At 44.4% G+C, this 18,523-nt stretch overlaps 2 protein-coding genes across 5 annotated transcripts in view; both read left to right on the top strand.

Annotated features, from left to right (window-relative positions):
- The window catches only part of ZNF532 (zinc finger protein 532), a 98,973-nt gene extending 83,398 nt beyond the window's left edge, over nt 1–15,575 (top strand). For 2 of the 4 annotated variants that reach the window (XM_032213625.1, XM_032213624.1), the window contains exons 7-9: nt 365–477; nt 820–967; nt 4,013–7,986. In XM_032213625.1, the coding sequence (XP_032069516.1) occupies nt 365–477; nt 820–967; nt 4,013–4,507 (756 nt within the window). In that variant the 3' untranslated portion in view covers nt 4,508–7,986. Of the gene's footprint in view, nt 1–364; nt 478–819; nt 968–4,012; nt 7,987–15,134 lie in introns of those variants that run through there. The other 2 variants (XM_032213627.1, XM_032213626.1) reach the window with 2 other exon arrangements.
- A 1,549-nt stretch (nt 15,576–17,124) lies between these two features.
- LOC116506483 (O-acyltransferase like protein) overlaps nt 17,125–18,523 on the top strand; it is a 34,967-nt gene continuing 33,568 nt past the window's right edge. Inside the window, exon 1 of the mRNA XM_032214258.1 lies at nt 17,125–17,806. Within this exon, the coding sequence (XP_032070149.1) occupies nt 17,644–17,806 (163 nt within the window). The 5' untranslated portion in view covers nt 17,125–17,643. The remainder of the gene's footprint in view (nt 17,807–18,523) is intronic.

The following is an 18,523-nucleotide window of genomic DNA, read 5'->3' as shown; positions in this document are numbered from 1 at the left end:
AGTTCAACTGGTCACTTGGCGTAAATCGGAGACTCTCCATAGGTTATTATAGGTAAGGGAGAAGTTATGATTTTCAAAAACTATCTGTATGCGTCTCCCTCTAGTGGACATGGTAGGATCAGACACAGAAATGACTAACTTCACTCCTGTTTCGTTCAGAAGTTTTGTGTTAAGTTTGCAGAACTTCAATCTGCACACAAATTGATTGCTTTGAAACTGGTGTCAGCCTAGCGCTGCTAAATTGGTTCCAAGAGTCGCTGGTGTTCAGAATGCTCTCCTTAAAACCGCAGCCTGAATCCCTCTGTTGATGTTTAAAGGTTATCTGCTCCTCCTTCAATGTTTTCTTTCCTTTCTTTCCTTAAAGCAAATGAAGAAACATCCTTGCCGACAGTGTGACAAATCATTCAGTTCATCGCACAGCCTTTGCCGTCACAATCGCATCAAGCACAAAGGCATCAGGAAAGTTTACACCTGCTCGTAAGTTCTGCTTTTGAAAGTTTTCGTTTACGTAAAGCAGACAAATATTCAGCAGTGCCACGTAGTAGCAGGCCAGGCGACAGTTAAAAGATTTCCCATAGACCTTCAGATTTGCAGAGTCTTTGAATAGCCATTTTGGCTGTCATTCGTATGACGCTGCCCCCCAGTGAGTCTATCAGATCTTTATCTATCCAGGCTTACTTCAAAGTCATGGAGAAGGAGAGCTTTCATCTTTCGCGCATCTTGGCTAGGTTTTGATTGCCTGTTCATCTTTCAATATCATTTGGATAATGCTGCACATTTGAAGCTATCCGTTCATAGCCGGCTCTACGTTTTCTTCAGGCACTGCCCGGATTCCAGAAGAACTTTTACTAAGAGATTAATGCTAGAAAAACATATTCAGCTGATGCATGGCATTAAGGAACCCGACGTGAAAGAAATGGCAGAATCAACGAACATGGGAGAAAGTTCAGTCAAGGAAGACACAAAGGTGAGCTATCGCGTTTCTCATTGATGTGGGTCATACATCTGTGGAAGCATGTATCTTCCCCACCACCACCACTTTCTAGCAGCATCCACAGGAAGTCAAGAGACCGCCTCCTGCCAATTACCTCCCTAAGACCGATTCGATCGCACAGACTAGGCCTTCTCCGGATCCCATCTGCCAGCCAATGTCGGCTGGCGACACCCCGGGGGAGGTCCTTCTCTGTTGCAGCTCCGGCCCTCTGGAACGAGCTCCCCGTTGAGATCCGGACCCTTACTACCCTTCCGGCCTTCTGTAAAGTGACTAAGACCTGGCTGTTCCAGCAGGCCTGGGGCTGTTGAGTTGTCCAGCCCCACTTCAGGTTTGTGACTGTTGTGCAATTTTAAACTGTTGTTTTATTTTTTATATCTCCCCCCCCTTTTTATTGTAAGCCGCCCTGAGTCTCTTTTGAGAGTGGGCGGCACACAAAATTTAATAAATAAATAAATAATAAATAAATAATCAAAACATTAGTCATAGCAGTCCACCCCTTTTGTAAATAGATCATAAAGACAAACTCGGTGGAAGGAAACCTTTATGGAAGATAAAGGATAACCAAAGGATCTTGTTAAACTCAAGCCCTGGGGGCTGGATGCAGCCCGCAGTGTGGTTGGATCCGGCCCGCACGGCTGTCCTGGAAACGGTAAGGGGCCAGCCTGCGTCGCTTCACCCCAGCCCATGGGATCCCAGCAGGCATGCATCTGCACAGGAGGAGGCGAGTGCATGCGTGCACAGGCCCAGTCCACCCCATCCTGGCAGGCACATGTCCGCATGCCAGGATAGGTGGGCCGGGTTTGTGCGCTTGTGTGCCCGCCAGCTCCTGTGCACAGGCATGCCTGCCGGGATGGCATGGGTCAGGCCTGTGCGCACGTCCACCAGCTGCCTCCTGCACACACGCACACCGGATGGGATGCGCCGGTCCGAAGCAACGGCAGCTGGCTCCTTAATGTTTTCAGGACAGCCGCGTTTCCAGCCTTTCAGGTGTGTATGTGCGGGGGGGCAGGTGTCCAGCAGCAGGGGCTCCACATCTGGCCTTCCAAGAAGCAGACGCGGCAGCGGCACTGGCTGCAGGCAGATGGGAGGGGGGAGGCACGTGATGCATACCACCGGACATGCCTGCTCCATTCTATGTGGCTGGGAGAGGGCAGGTGGTTGCCCGGCGCATCCATTAGGCCGGTCCATGTGCTTCTCCCCTGCGCCTCTGCCTCTGGCTACTGCCGCCAACACGGGCCAAGACAAGGTGAGGAGGGTGTGGGTCTATCGACTTTAAGTTCTTATTTGTTGCTTCGTTATCTATGATTTGACCTTGGAACTGAGCTCCATGGATTTAAAAGGCCCATGGTTCCCCTCCAAGCAAAATATATCAAGCCCAGAACTGGCCCTTGGGACTTTATGGCTTTTTCAGATTATTCAATCTACTAAAAAGCAGATGGAAATCATACAATCTGCAGATGGGGTTTCCTATTCAGTATATATTAGATATAGTTGTTAACTATCTGCATGATGGAACATTTGCCACCTTTTCTGCCTCTTTTCCATTGTTCTGGAAATGGGCCAGAGGCAAGCTGTGCTTTGAGAAGTAGCTTTGCTAGAAACAGATGTCTCTCAAGTCTACTCCACAGGTACAGGCACCTGAGGATTAAAAAGGTTGTCCTTTAGGTCCATCAAAGTCCATGAAGTTTCCATCTCTCTACAACCTGAAGTGTATTCCTTGGCCTCAAAGCTTTTGGTGCAGCCCAAAAAAGTCTTTCAAAATGTTTCCACTGAATTTTCATTTTCGGGAGCAGTAAAAAAAAATAAAAAAATAAAGTCCATAGGGAATGATCATATGAACTGCATCTAATTAAAATTAAATCAAATGTAGCTTTATTCCTGGCCCCTTCAATTTGTGTTTGTCCTGATCTAGCAGACTCATGGACTGAGAAAAATGTTGCCCCTCCCTATTTTATCCATTTATAATGGGGGCCCGGAGGTTCTGGCCTTACCCTACTGCTTGTCTGGTATCGTGTGTTTATTACCCTTGTAAAGGATACAACCAGGGATGGGCTGCTAGGGGTTTGCAGTAGTTCAGGAGAACCTCTAGCTAAGATTCTGTGCAGTTCAGAGAACCCCCAAATCCCACTCCTGGCTGGCCCCGCCCACCCCTCCCAGGAGTCCCCACGTGGCCCGCTTTGGATGCGTGTAAGTGCAGGGTGTGCACGGAGGCTCCAGGAGGGTGAAAAACAGGTCTACCGGAAGTTCGGGAATGCCAGAAACAGGCCCGTTTCCAGTCTCCAGAGGGTGTCTGGCGCCTGGGGAGGACAGTTTTGCTCTCCCGGAGGCTTCAGGAAAGCCTCCGGAGCCCAGGGAGGGTAAAAAGCCCCCCCCCAACCGTGGTGCAGGAGGCTGACTAGGCCACACCTACCATGGCCACACCCACCCAGCAACCGGGCAGAGAACCCCTTGTTAAAACTTTTGATTTGGATATGGATACATATGGATACAGCCACATGTTGTAAAGATAGAAATAGACATTATTGTGTCTAATAATTGGCGAAATCCTATCCTCTTAATCCACTATGACTTCCTTCTTAAAGTACCCATAACATAGGAAAGCACACTTATTTATTTAGCATGTGGCAAATGCGTGGACTTACATTCGGACACATTGTGATGGCTATTTTGTCCTTTGGGCCTGAAAAGGCCCGTTTCCATTGCCATGTATGTAGAGAGCTAGGATTTCTACAAGGATGCCTGGCTACCAGCTGTTGCTAACTGCCAATTCTTCAATGTAGTCGGGCTGCCAGTTGATTCATAGGCGCTCGGTTCCCACTACCATACTATCCAGGGTGCACCGCGAGGAGGCGAACGAGCATCGCGCCCCAGGAAAGCCCATCCTATACATTATACTGCGGATTGAACTCCTGTCTCAAATTTCATTTTCACTGACAAGAACTCTGCATGAAAGTGACTGGCCGTGTTGTACTTCATTTCTTTAACGGACGTGTCTAATGTTGTTCTCAACTTCTTCAGGTTCCCAGTCCAAAGCGTAAATTAGAGGAGCCCGTGTTGGAATTCAGGCCCCCTCGTGGGGCCATCACCCAGCCGCTGAAGAAGTTGAAAATCAACGTTTTTAAAGTCCACAAATGCGCCGTCTGTGGCTTCACCACCGAGAACCTGCTACAGTTCCACGAACACATTCCCCAGCACAAATCTGACGGCTCCTCCTATCAGTGCAGGGAATGCGGTCTTTGTTATACGTCCCATGTCTCTTTGTCTAGGCATCTCTTCATTGTCCATAAGCTGAAAGAACCTCAGCCTGTCTCCAAACAGAATGGCTCTGGAGAAGACAGTCAGCAGGAGAACAAGCCCAGCCACGAGGAGGAGTCCACGGATCGATCCGCCTCCGACAGGAAATGCAAAGTGTGCGCAAAGACCTTTGAAACGGAAGCTGCCTTAAACACCCACATGAGGACCCACGGGATGGCTTTTATCAAATCCAAACGAATGAGTTCGTCTGAAAAATAACCCGCTCCTTTCTTTCATCCCATAAAGCATCTTCCAAAAGCAGGAAGGCGAAAAGAAAAGAAAAGAAAAGAAATCAACCTTTCTACTTCAGGATAGAGTTGGCTTTTTTTTTCTTTGTGGGGTGGGGATATAAAAGATTTACCATACCGTAAATTTAACAATTCTTCCCCCTGGCTGTTGCAATAGATTCTACTCTATTCTATATTTCAATTTATCTTCCTCACCTCATATCACTGTAGAGATTTATAAGTAGCCATTCGTCATTCACTCCCCCTGAAAGACAGCATTAAAAAAATAGCAGTATTTGTATATATTTAAACAAAGGAATTTCATAGTCTTTGTTACATGTTTGTATTTGTATTTAGTGGGATTTTTTTTCTCCTGTTTTGTTTGTCTTTCTTGCTTACGTCTTTTCTAACCGATGGATTGTGTTTCAAAACAGAATTCTTAAAAGTTGGAGCAATACTTTAGATTTATTAAGCTGTTTCAGATGGAATCCTTTTCTGAGATTGTCTGAGTAGCTTTGGAAAAATTCCCCTGTGTTTTGCTCTTGTAGACCCTGGGAAGAAGAACCCCAATGAAATAGTTCCTTCCCGACCAGCATTACCTCTCCAGGAAAACTAGGTCAAGTTAACCCAGGAAAAGACAGCCCTGGGGTATATATATCCTTGGATTCCATTTAACCAGAAATGTTTGATATTGCCAACATTGTGCTGAAAAAGCAGCTCACACATTTCTGAACAAAAAGTCAATAGAATTGTATGTCTGAGCAGTATTGGAAGGGAAAGTTTTTTTAAAAAGCAAATAGGTTTTTGGTTGCAACTCAAGGAGCCGTTGTAGTTGGACCCGCAAATGAGTAGCCCGATTCTTATGACTTAAGAGGATTAAGATCACTTAATATGCTCTCTTGCTTAAATATTTCAGGTGTTTGAGGAAAAATCTACTCAACTTGAGAATTTCCAGAGGAAATTCTGAGTACAGTGTTCAGCCCGTGAGGGTTAATCTCTATTGGAATGAAGAGGAGTTGAATCAAAGGAATGGTAATTTTTCCCCCAGTGGTGCTGGCAGAAAAGAAAAGCCTTGGAGGACTTTGTTGTGTGTTATTTTAATCATTGTCTTGTCTTCTCAGTCCTCTATTGAGCTTTGGGAGACTTCACTGAATGTTACAGGACCTTTTAAGGGCCACTTGAAGAGGCTTTTCAGTATTTTAATAAGATGCAGAATAATTATTTTAAATGTGTGGCATCTACAGTCAATCAAGTTACAGTTGAGGGATGAAAGAAGGGTGTGTGCCAAGTCAAGTCTTGAGCAGCAGTTTTTATAGGATGTCAAGCATTCTTTCAATCATAGATGTGAATTGAATCATAGAGATTTGAACACAAGGAAACAACAGCCAGTCGCCGGCCATCAGACACGCCAATCAACCAATAGGAAGGCACATTCCTAGAATAGCCCAAAGCACACATTCCGCTAGAGAGAGGTTCCCTGAGGATGGGCTCCAGCAGAAGTCCAAAACCTCGGTGATCAACCCAGATTGGATCTTGCATAGAGATTTGAGTTGGGGATCATCTGCACGCAATGCTACTGTTTTTTGGACCGTCTCATAGAGATTTAATTTAATTGCTTATTAAAACATGCATTCATAATTGGACACCATAATGATGAAAAATCTGTACTGCGAGGGTGGAAGCCGTCGTTGGCCTTCAACGGCCCTCAGACCCTCTGAAGGACAAGTCCAGTGGGCCATAAATGGGAAACAGGAGGAATTTAGTGGTGCATACACGCATACATGCATACACGCATACATATACACACACTGTTCTTTGAGTTAACAAATACTCATCACAGCTGCAAGATCACTTAACAAGATAATATGCCTTGTAATTTTAAGCAAGTTTCTTTCTCTCATAAGAAGTGCTGAATGTTAAGATCAAAGGACCATGGGCCGCAGCATGACTTTCAGATTTCCTAGAATTCAGCTTATAAAATCAGAGTCATGTGAGCTTCGTGGCAAATATTTGGCAAATATACCCTGTAAGGCAGAGGTCCCCGGGCCACGGCTCAATACTGGGCCACAGCCCATTTGGAACCAGGCTGCACATGAATGTGTTTAGATAATTCCAGCCTATTCAGAGTGTTTGAACCTCACATGACCTCCTGCCTTCTGATCCCTTGGAGGCATTCAGGTTACTGCTACCATGCTTTGAATTTTAGAGTAAATCTGTGTAGCTATTTCCATGGAGGTTAACTTTTTGGATAAAACTAACCCTGGCTGAAAATGTCTTCCAGTTTCCTGAAAGTGTTATTTCCCCACCACAGTATTTCTGCTTTATTCTTAGGCTGATTTGCCATTTCTTTTGATGGTGTTTTTGAGCTTGCGTTAAGATTGCAAAGTGGCAGAAGTTGCCATGATATCTCTTCCCCAGTCTTCTGTCCTCCCGTTGGAGAAATGTCCTCCAGAGGCCTTCCCTTGGCTTTTCTTGCGGCAAGTGTAGGAAGTAAGATAGCTTAAAGACGCTTAGAAGAACAGTTGCAGAAGGAGAGCAGGGAAGCTCACCCAACTATTTTGATCAGGATGACGATAGGGATCCTTGTTTCTTTTTCATCAAGTTTAATGAGAACAGTGGAAGGAAATGCAGTAGAAATTTTCAGCGTGGCACTAATTACAAAGACGGTCATCCAAGACCTTTGAGCATCTCAACTGAGTCTCCCATTACATGTGAACAAGGCAGAGATTTATGTACATTTTAAGGAATGGCTAAAGTCTGAAAGAAGTTGTGTGATTGCCAAGGTGATGGATGAAACGTTTGCTATTTTAGAATAATGAATTTGTCAGGATAGACATTAAATGAACATTAGTCATAGGATTGTGTGATGCAGGGATCCTGTTGCATCAGAGAAAGAGAAATAAGAACCACAAAATCACTTGAAGTGTAACACGCTGTTATATAAATCATGATAAATAAATAGTCCTAGCCATCCGGTGGCCTCTGAATTTGGAAAGATGATATAAATTCTTTTTTTAAAAAGACATTCCAATGTACAGTTTTATATATATATATATACATATGTATATATATACATCATAGAGATTAAGATTCTAGATAATATTAGGAATTATAAAGTGCTTTAGATTATTCCAAATGCTTCGTATATATTATCTCACTATTTCTTGCATTCCTATTAGAGAGGAGAGTGATTATTCCTATTATCCCACTGAGGTGGGGAGCATTGAGCCAGAATCTTGCCTACGGAGCCAGGAATTCAGAGTCAAGCTTACATTCGAATCTGGGATTTCTGAGTTCTTCCATCATTACTGTCAAAGCTGATTCGGATTCTATCCCTCAGATTCACATCAGATCCTTTACCAATTCGTGCTCCGGATCTCATGATGCATTCCCGCTTCACAATCAGGAGGCTGTGAGTTTGATCCTAGGTAGAGGCAGATATTTCTCTCTGGGCACAATGAGAATATATCTACTGAACAAAACTCCACATTGGCGACAGGATAGGCATCCGGCCATTAAACACTCCATTAGCTCCATTCAGTTGCCCAAACTCCATCTTGAAAGGGATTATGTGGTCATTAAATCATGATGATAATAATCTCATGGGATGCATAATGCAAAGATAATCCTTCCCCCCCCCCAAAAAAAAGGTGTAACCTGCCTTTCAGACAGTTCCCATGAGGAATTCAGTTCCTAAATATGGTACAGTATGTGGTGGACTACCATGTTTAGACCAATTGAGGTCACTCTTCTAGATTCTTTTTCTTCCTAGTGTTTTCCCACAAGGGCAGAATCTGCTTTAGTTTACGACCAAGTGTTCATCCAATTGATTGACCAGCTTGTCACTCAAACCAGACATCATAAGCTAAGAAAATCACCCAGTTGGCTTTTATGCCTAACCGGGAGACTAGAACTCACAACCTCCTGAGCCTGGTGCCTTAACCACTAGATCAAACTGGCTCTCTCCTGCATTGTGATTCTGTTGGTTATGAGACTACAAATAACCTACAGGAATAAGATGAAGGTAGCTGAAGCAATTATCTGGAACCCTATTTTTCACATTTAAGGCCTTTTATACATCAGGCTGAATCAGAAATCAGAAGAGAAATTAGTTCTGAATCAGGTCCATTCAACTAGAGATTACAGGATAATAAGAGTTGGAAGGGACCTTGCAGATCTTCAAGCAGGAGACCCCTATACCAGTGATGGTGAACCTTTTCAGCACCGAGTGCCAAAACATTCACGCGGGAATGTCGCATGCATGCATGCGCACTCATCGGGGCCACGCTCTGGAAAAGCTGGACTTCTGGGTTCTAGCGTGCGTGTTTGCCTGTCAAATCAGCTGCCCGGTGCGCATGTATAGGGTGGTTTTCGTCACTGCCGCGCATGCGAACGGATTGTGCTCCGGAAAAGCTGAACTTTCGGGTTCTGCCGCACATTCGCACCCAACAATCAGCTAGCCGGTGTCCATGTGCACACCATTTTTTAGCACTGCCGCGCGCATGAAGGACAGCTGATTGTCATGCTCTCATGCACACCAGAAACCCAGAAGTTAAACAGGCAAGATCACACGTGCTGGGCGACATGGCTTTGCGTGCCACTCTGGACACGTGTACCATAGGTTCGCCATCACGGCCCTATACCATTTTAGACAAATGCTTGTCCAATACCTTCTAAAAAGCCTCCAGTGTTGGAGTACCCACAATTTCTGAAGGGAAGTTGTTCCATTGGTTGATTGTTCTTACTGTTGGGAAATTTCTCCTTGTTCAGTTTCGATCCATTCCTTTTCTTTTGTTTTGCCTTCTGGTGCTTTGGAGAATAGGTTGCGCCCCTCTCTTTTTTTGTGGCAGCCCCTCAAATATTGGAACACTAGTTCTTTTCACTAGGCCAGACATACGCAATTCCTGCGACTGTTCCCTCGTATGTTTTCACCTTTAGCCCAAGCAATCATCTTCGTCGCTCTTCTTTGCACTCTTTCCAGAATGTCAACATCTCTTTTTATATTGTGGTGACCAAAATTGGATAACTGCAAAGCATTAAAAAAAAAAAAAAAAAGAACAGGTGATGAGTCTGGCCAGGATATTTTCAGAGATCAGATATCCAAGACAGGGTTTTGCTGAGAGATGGCACCGAATTGTCTCTGAAGGAAGCCATCTCTGAATTGAGAAGAGAAATGTATTGAAGGTGCTTGTGGGTATGTTCATGCAGTGGTGGGATTCAGCCGGTTCGCACCTATCCGGGAGAACCGGTTATTAACTTTCTAAGCAGATCGGAGAACCAGTTGTTGGAAGAAATCTTGTTTTGTTTTTTTTCCACTTTACAGGACTAATCCCTGTAAGGAAGGCAGGAAGGAAACATTCTGGTGCTGTTTCTAGCCTGATCTTTATTGCCCCGTTTACAGAAACTGCCTCTCCCGTTAACCCTTATTACATTGCAACAGCTAAGACGAAGCGCCCATCGATGTGAGTGATGTTGAGTTGGCCACGCCCACCCAGCTGATCATTAGGGCAGAGAATCGGTTGTCAAATTTTTTTGACTCCCACCACTGTGTACATGTCAGTATTACCATTTACACCAAAACTATTGAAGGACACTGAAGACTTAAAAAAAAAGACTGTGAAGATTTTGAGGTTGCAGAATCATCACTTCTGCACTGTGTAGTTGTTTACCCATATTCTTCTGGCAGGAACTTATTAATTTAGAAGCATTTAATTCTTAAATTCTTCCAAACCTTCTCCACCCTCTTCTGGTGCTTTATATTTGTGGGAGGGGGGGAGGAAACAACATTTCAGGTCGCACCCATTGCTGGAGAAGAATTTCAGAAAGGACAGGAAAGGTACGGTTTGTCATCGCTTATACACCTTCTAAAAAAAAAAGGTCTTCATTTTGTCGTTTTGTTTTGTCTTTTTGCTCTTCCCACATCTGTATTCCCTTTACCGGTTTTGTACTTTTTTAAAACACAAAAAAACAAACGTTCTATCTAATGTATGTAATGTATGTAAATATGTATAGCTCAGAGAGAAAGATACTTGCATGTCTTTGGCATAGTAAATGTTCTCTTTTTAAACAAAAAAAAAATCAAGGGAAAGGAAAGTATTGACATTCTTGAACAGTGCCCATTTTGTCCATAGTTACTGTATTAAAACACATTTCGGATGTAAATAAATGTGGGGCCTTTTTTTTTTCTTTTTTGCTGCTTTGCCCCTAAAGAATTATGAAAAACTGTTATTTATTGATGAACTGTTTGACAACTTTAAACATGCAGGAGTCGAGTACTTCCTCTGAGGTGAATTATCCCCAACTTATGAGCCTCCGTGTGGGTTGGGGATTGAGGAAAACAGTTTGGGATCTTTGATAGAGAGAACTTCCAGCTTTTGATTTTAATCGTGACCCGTCAAAACCGCGCTCGACTAAGCCGCGCCCGATTAAACCGCGTCGCTGATGTCATCAACAGAGCGACAACAGCCAGCGCGGAGAAAGAAGGGCGCTTTAAATAGTGCTTTGAAAGCAAGCCGATTCAACTTAAGGTTAGGTTTAGGGTTAGGTTAAGGGTTAGGTTTAGGGTTAGGTTAAGGGTTAGGTTTAGGGTTAGGTTTAGGATTAGGTTTAGGGGGTTAGGTTTAGGTTTAGGGGTTAATTTTAGGTTTAGCGTCTACAGCGTGCTTCTGTCTCCGTGCTGTTGTCGCCCTGTTGATGACGTCAGCTACGCGGTTTCGTCGAGCGCGGTTTAGTCGAACGCGGTTTTGTGGTGGAACCGACTTTAATCGCTCTTGATTTCTCCGATAACCATTCCATGCTCATTGTAACTTCCCTCCATTTGTATTCACCAAGGGTTGGGCGGATCCAAAGAGCTTCTGGATTCTCAAAGCTGCAGTAAAGTTTTGCAGACACCTATTACTCTTCTGTCAGTGATGTATAAAAGCTTATCACTGCCTTTTTAAGGGGGGGGGAGACCCCTGCATACCTCTCAAAGCCTCATGTTTGTTGATGTGCACATTTCAACATAACAAATGAGTTGTCGCCGTGCGGTAATGATGAGGTGGTTTGTTTTTTTTTGTACAGTGTGAATGAATAATAAAGTTACCTTTTTATTACAGGATATATTTTTTTTTGATCGGTTGTCATTTTCTGTGTAATTGTATGGCCTTGTGCTTGCAAGGTCAAATGCCAAAGCATTTGGTATCCACACCTAAGCCAGTAATGGTGAACCTTGTCAGCAATGAGTGCCCAACCTGTTTTCTGGCCGTTTTTGAGGCCGTTTTCAGGCTGTTTTCAGGCGTTCCAGCGCCCACGAAGACCAGCCGGCCTGCATGCATCTGCGCCAGAAACCAGAAGGGTAGCTGTCGACGGCATATGTGCCCACAAAGGAGTGGTGGGTTTCAATTTTTTTTAGAACATCTTCTGTAGGTGTGGCCTGTTTTGTGGAAGTGGCTTGCTGTCCATGTGACCAGGTGGGAGTGGCTTACCGGCCATGTGACCGGGTGGGAGTGGCTTGCCAGACATGTGAAATTCACTTAACAATGCTCTTGCTTAGCAACCAAAATGTTGGCTCAGAAACTCTGGCATTCGAAGCATGCAAGTCTTAAAGCTGTCAAGTTACAAGACCATTGCACCTCTAACCCTTTAGAAAAAAAACCCCAGGGGTGTTCAAACTTGACAGCTTTAAGACTTGTGGACTTCAACTCCCAGAATTCCTCCTCTCGCTCTTCATCTTGATGATGTTCGGACGGGCGGGGGGAGGGAGCTGGAACCGGTTCTAAACGGCACTGTATATTTGTGGAACCTCTTCTATAGAAGAGGTTAGAACTGGCAGGAACCCAACCCTACCACAGAGAGGACTCTGCGTGCCATCTCTAGCACATGTGCCCTAGGTTCGCCATCATAGACCTAGGCAATTTTTGGAAACAAACATCTTGCAATGTAGTTGTCTCAAAATGGTCCTTAGCTGGAGCTGGGAATGCAGTTTAATCCTACTGTAGGCTCCTACTGGCTTTTTTTCACACATTAGTAAAGTTCTATGCAATTAAAGACATGAAGAAAAGATTTGGAACAGAATTTCTTACCCCTTTTTGGCATTGTTTTTGGAGCCATCTGAAATTATTATACTATACAAGTAGTCCTGGACATATGACAGTGGTGGGTTGCAGGCGGTATGCCCGGTATAGGGTACCGGTGCCTGCCTGGAGCACTGGGTACCGTTCCCTTCCAGTGCTCCGCAGGGCCCGTCCACCCACCTTCCTTGCCTGTATTTCGGCTCTTCAGTGTACAGTGCATTGCAGGAGGTAAGGACGCATGCGCACATGCTGTGCGCATTTATGTGGTGGCCGCCGGGCCCCATTGCACCGTACCGGTTGCAACAGGATCCGGAACCTACCACTGATGTATGACCCCAATTGAGACCCAAAATTTTGTGGTTAAGCAAGACATTTTGTCAGGTGAGTTTTGCCCCATCTTGCCACAATTGAATCACTGCAGTTAATAAGTTAGTGTTCTGACCCCCGCCTCCATCCAGTAATAAATGCCGAGACAAGCTTAACTGGAATTTCACAGCACTTTAATTAACAGGAAACATAAACTTCGGTGGCTGAAAGCCCAAGCATAAACAAACAGATAAGAACCTTGGCAGCAACTCAAACTTCGACATAGACAGATAGCAGCTTATCCAGCATTATGAATGAAGTTGAATCCTGCAAATCAGACTCCTCCCCGAGTCCCTCCTTAAATACAATCTTGAAAGGAGCCTAATTACAACCAGCTGAGTCCAATTATCTTTTGTAACTGTGTATCTGTTTTCTCTGTCGATCTGCCCGGCGTTGCCTGGCATCCAAGACCACCTCCCTTGTCTCCTCGTCACTACTCCAAGGCCTGATGTCATGAGCACACTCCCTTCGGCTCTCAACACTGCTCCGTGCCTCAGGCGCCTCCTGATAGCCAACCAGCCTCTCTGCGCCCTGCTCGGAGTCGGAACCCTGTCCAGGGTCCTCCACCTCTTCCAAAGTCGACTCATAAGGCCCCTCGCTGTCGGAGTCTGTTTGCAGCTCCAACGGCTCCTGCTGGGCCACAACAAGTTAGTAATCCAGTTGTTAAGTGAATCTGGCTTCCCAGGTTGAGTGCTTGTCAGAAGATCGCCAAAGGGGATCCCATGACCCTGAGACACCGCAACTGTCATAAATATAAACCTGTTGCCAAGCGCCTGAATTTTGATGACATGATCATGGGGATGCTACAAAAGTCGCAAGGATGAAAAACAGTCATAAGTAACTTTATTTCACTGCTGTTGCAACTTTGAACAGTCACTAAATGAACTTGCAAGTCAAGGACTATTTGTATTGGTTATTAGTAACTATACTTGATAATTTGTTCTTGGTCTTAGTTTAAGGCTTTATTGTTAGGTATCAGTCAGATATCCTAACATCATAAGAACTTCATAGGTGGATAAAAATGCCAAATCCAGGCTAAACCTCTGGTCTATGACCTTTATTTCAGAAAGTTCTCCTTTAGCTTTATTTTTCAAAAAGCTCACTTTTGTTCTTTATGTCGGTCATTGAGCTTTTACCATACAGAGCCGAGGTGGCACAGTGGTTAAATGCAGCACTGCAGGCTACTTCAGCTGACTGCAGTTCGGCTGTTCAAATCTCACCAGCTCAGGGTTGACTCAGCCTTCCATCCTTCCGAGGTGGGTAAAATGAGGACCCGGATTGTTGTTGGGGGCAATATGCTGACTCTGTAAACCGCTTAGAGAGGGCTGAAAGCCCTATGAAGCGGTATATAAGTCTAACTGCTATTGCTATTGCTACAAATGGTACTATTTAATGCACAATCTGTCATATTTCTGTGAAAAATAAGGAAATTGAATTGTCTTTAATACCAAGTCACCACAGTTATTTTACCTCGTAGTGCTGGGAGCACCGAAGTGCTTCCGGTTTGAAAGGATTAAATGGTGATATCACTGTTTCCCGGGGCACCTCTAGTTGGGAGTTCCTTTCACATCACTGTTAAATTACCATATTTTCCTAAGACGCACCTTTTTCCCCTCAAAAAAGAGGCTGAAAATCTGGGTGCGTCTTATACACTGAATACAGCATTTTTTGCTTCCCGAAACCTTGCCCCCTTCACCAAAATGGCTGTGCAGAACTTTTAGAAGCCTTGCAGAGTGCTCCTGGGGGCTGCCCCCCCCCCAGCCCCTAGGAACACACTGCAAGGCTTCTAAAAGCTCTGCATGCCCTTTTTTGACAAAAAATTGGGCATTTTTTTGGTTATTTTGGGGGTGGCTCAACACACCCCACCCCCCCCGGAGCACTATACAAGCCTCCTAAAGGCTTTTCATGCCCTTTTTTGGGGGGGAAACGGGCCCGTTTTCATGAAAAATGAGTAATTTTGGGGAGGTCTGCAGAGTGCAAAAACTTTTTAAAAATTTGCCTCTTCAAAACCTTGGTGCATCTTATACTCCGGTGCGTCTTATACTCCGAAAAATACGGTACCCACCAAAGGAGTATGTCAACCCTAAAGCTGACATGACCGAAGCCATTTTGATACTTCAGTGTTGCCAGCTGAGGGATAGGGAGGGGGGAATAGAGATTGCTGGGGTTTTATAGCCAAAATAAAATATTTTCTCCTAGGAACCAAGGACCTTCTAACACCTGGTCAGAGTGTGGAGGAGCAACGTTACCAAGCAACTGGATGACACCCTGATTGGATCCTGTGACTGATTGTTTGGGAAAGGGGAAAAACTTCTACTTTTAATTAGGAGAAAACCGCGGGAACCTTCAGGGTCGGTTTTCACCAGAATTGTGCCAATATGATATATCCAATAAAACTATGCTTTGAGGAGTCGACCTGCCTGAGTTTTGTCTGCTATGGGTGTATTACTTGGAACCTTGATATGGTACTCATTTATCTACTTGTAGTCACCCGCTTTCAAACTGCCGGGTCACCAGGAACTGCAGCGTGTGATGGAAACTCACCCCATCCTGCGGCAGAAACTGGGTCACAAATGTGAGCCTACACACCACTAGCCCAGTACTTAGGAATGTATGGACAGTCTACAATATGAAGTAATTTAAAACCATGGTCTGAAAAGCTTTAATTCTTTCTGTAGAACAGCGTTTCTCAACCTTGTCAACTTGAAGATGTCTGGACTTCAACTCTCAGAATTCCCCAGCCAGCGAATGCTGGCTGGGGAATTCTAGGAGTTGAAGTCCAGACATCTTCAAGTTGACAAGGTTGAGAAACACTGCTGTAGAAGCTCCAGCAAAAATGTCCTTCCATCAGTCCCCCAGACTATCTTCTGCTTCTGCTGTCAGGTTCCAAATAATGCATCCATCACAAATTGAACTCCGAGGCATTCCTTTTCTCAAAGTACAAATTTTTTGGGATACACCATTTTGGCACTAACTGGTGAAAAGCCAAGGAGGAATATCAGTAAAGTTTCATGAAGATACGAAGGGGAAAATGGACAAAGCCCCTAAATTTCACACATTCCCATCTCAATTTCATACCAACCTACTTTACAAGTAGGTGCAAGTAGAAGGGGCATAGAAAGAAATATGAGGCAACAGAGACAGAAAGCAATAAAGTTCTGAACAGCTGCAAAACCAGCCATTCCCCAGTAACACTGGTCAAACCATTGGCAACAAGGTGGACAGTGCTAGAGTCAGTCAAAATCATGAAAATGCCAGCATCTGTTGTAACTATGGACCTTCCACATGAAGGCCAGCCTTGCCCTTCCCAAATTAAAAGTAGCATTTCCACTTTGATGGGTGTGCTAAGTGAGTATCTTCCTGACACTAGCTAGTGCTCCCTAGGTGAAACCACCTGTCCTTGGCTTTAGAGGCAATGCTGCAGAACTGCAATCTTTGGAGCAGCAACTAAGCTAATTAACATCTGAAGCAGTGTTGGGTTCCGGCAGGTACACCCCCGATATGAGCGAACCGGTGCCTTCTGGAAGCAGCAGGCACCATACCGGAATGGTGCTTTGGAGGGCCCAAAAGCGTGCACGACAAAAGCGTGCTGACAAAACCGTGTCGCTAAAACCGCAACATCATCAACGTGCCGACAACAGCGCAGAGACAACAGCGCAGAGACAGAAGGGCGCTTTACAACAGTGCGGCGACAGAAAGCCGATTTAACTTAAGGTAAAGGTTAGGGTTAGGTTTAGCATTACGTTTAGGGTTAGGGTTAGGGTTACGTTTAGGGTTAGGGTTAGCATTACGTTTAGGGTTAGGGTTAGGGTTAGGTTTAGTTTTACAGCGCGCTTCTGTCACTGCACTGTTGTCGGCGTGCTGTTGTCGGCGCGATTCAGCTCTCATTCGTCGGAGCGCTTTAGAACATGCAGTTTTGTCACCACGGTTTAGTCGGGCGCAGTTTTGTCGTTCGCCCTTTTGTCAGTGAACCAGCCCACCCAGGGCCTGTCCGCGTTCCTTACCTGTATTTGAGCCAACTGGGCCATTTGCACACATGCACGCAGCTTATGGCGCCTGCGTGACACTCTGCTGATCAGCTGGAGGATCGCAGGGTGGTGGGTGTGCATGCGTGCACAGCGCGTGTGCACATGATGCATGCCTGGCCCTGTCGCAGCGTACCGGTTGCGACAGAATCCGGAACCCACCACTGATCTGAAGCACTAAAGTTCCCGGAGTTTTTACCAGTAAGTGCCAATCAATTTGTACTTTGAGAAACAGAATGCTGCACTTAATCTCATTCATCATTTGGCCGATAGTACAATTAAGCGCAAAAGAATTCAGTTGTACACAACTATCCTAGAATATCCTGACAGAACAACCTTTTCCGTAAACCGTCTCCCAAAAGGAACACATGTATACAAAGCTGCGATGGAAACACCATCAAAAGGGCAAACAACAAGCAGTTTGATCTCTGGAACGAATGGCAGCAGGTGGTTCAAGAGAAAATGGGCCAAACATGCAAATAAAACAATCCTGGAGCAGAAATAGGTTTTTCACGCTGCTACAATTTCCATTGTGCTGCTGGTGTTTTCAAAGAGCACTGAGCATTTCTAATTATCTGGTGGAGATTACGTTGTCTTTCTACCTCCAAAGCTAGTGATTACAATACAGCCCTTAAGAACCGTTTGCCACACATCCAAAAGGCAGAAGGGACCTAGAGATAAACATGAGGAGTGGGCAAATGGTGACCTACCTCCTCAAACTCTTCCTGTTTTCTTTCCTGATTTCAACTTCTCCTGCAATAAACATAACTCATGAATGTTGGGAAGACGTCACTGAATTCCTGTCTGACCTGAATGCAGAAAAACCCAAACCATATGCAATCAAAAGTAAGTAGAAGTAATAATAAGTTTACAATGTTCGACTTAAGACTATTTGTTGGCTTGAAATATTTATCCACTACCGACAGAACAAAACTCTTCCATTGTCTTGCAATTAATTTTAAGGTTAGAGTTTAGAGTCTCTCCCAGGTGACCCATGATATATTACAAACTTCCTTTCTGAAGGTAAATCGCAGGGCTGCAGAGGACAGAAATATTATTCTCAGCTTTTCCAGGTTCTTGGCAGTGGAATATCTGGCAAATCTTTGGAGAAAAATCCCCGCCAAAGATTTTAGCATTTTTAATGTCACAAGTTGTCTACCGATAAAAGTTTAAAAAATACCAAAAAGGTTGCTTCAAATAATTGAGGTTTGAGGTTACTTCAAATAATTGAGGTTTCCCCACACACCCAAATTAATTTTGAATTACCTTGATGTGGAGGCAATTTCTCTCCGGTCTTCCTTAGATTATGAAGATGGGTTTTCCCTTATTAGGTCTTCCTTAGATTATGAAGATGGGTTTTCCCTTATTAGTGCTAAATTTTTATCAGTTTTTTTAAATTTCAGACAAACACAAACACACAGCACATATAACATAAAAGCCTCTTCAACTACACGCAGTGTGTCGATTGGTTACAAGGTCTTTCTGTGTCCTTCCCATAGTCCTCACTTGAATTTTATCAAAATTCACATATTGACAATCAAGATATCTTTGTATACATTGTTA

The sequence above is a fragment of the Thamnophis elegans genome, chromosome 3 (assembly GCF_009769535.1).
Source record: "Thamnophis elegans isolate rThaEle1 chromosome 3, rThaEle1.pri, whole genome shotgun sequence".
Taxonomy (NCBI): domain Eukaryota; kingdom Metazoa; phylum Chordata; class Lepidosauria; order Squamata; family Colubridae; genus Thamnophis; species Thamnophis elegans.
The sequence above is the reverse complement of the archived record's forward strand: the minus strand, read 5'-3'. Positions and strand labels throughout refer to the sequence as shown.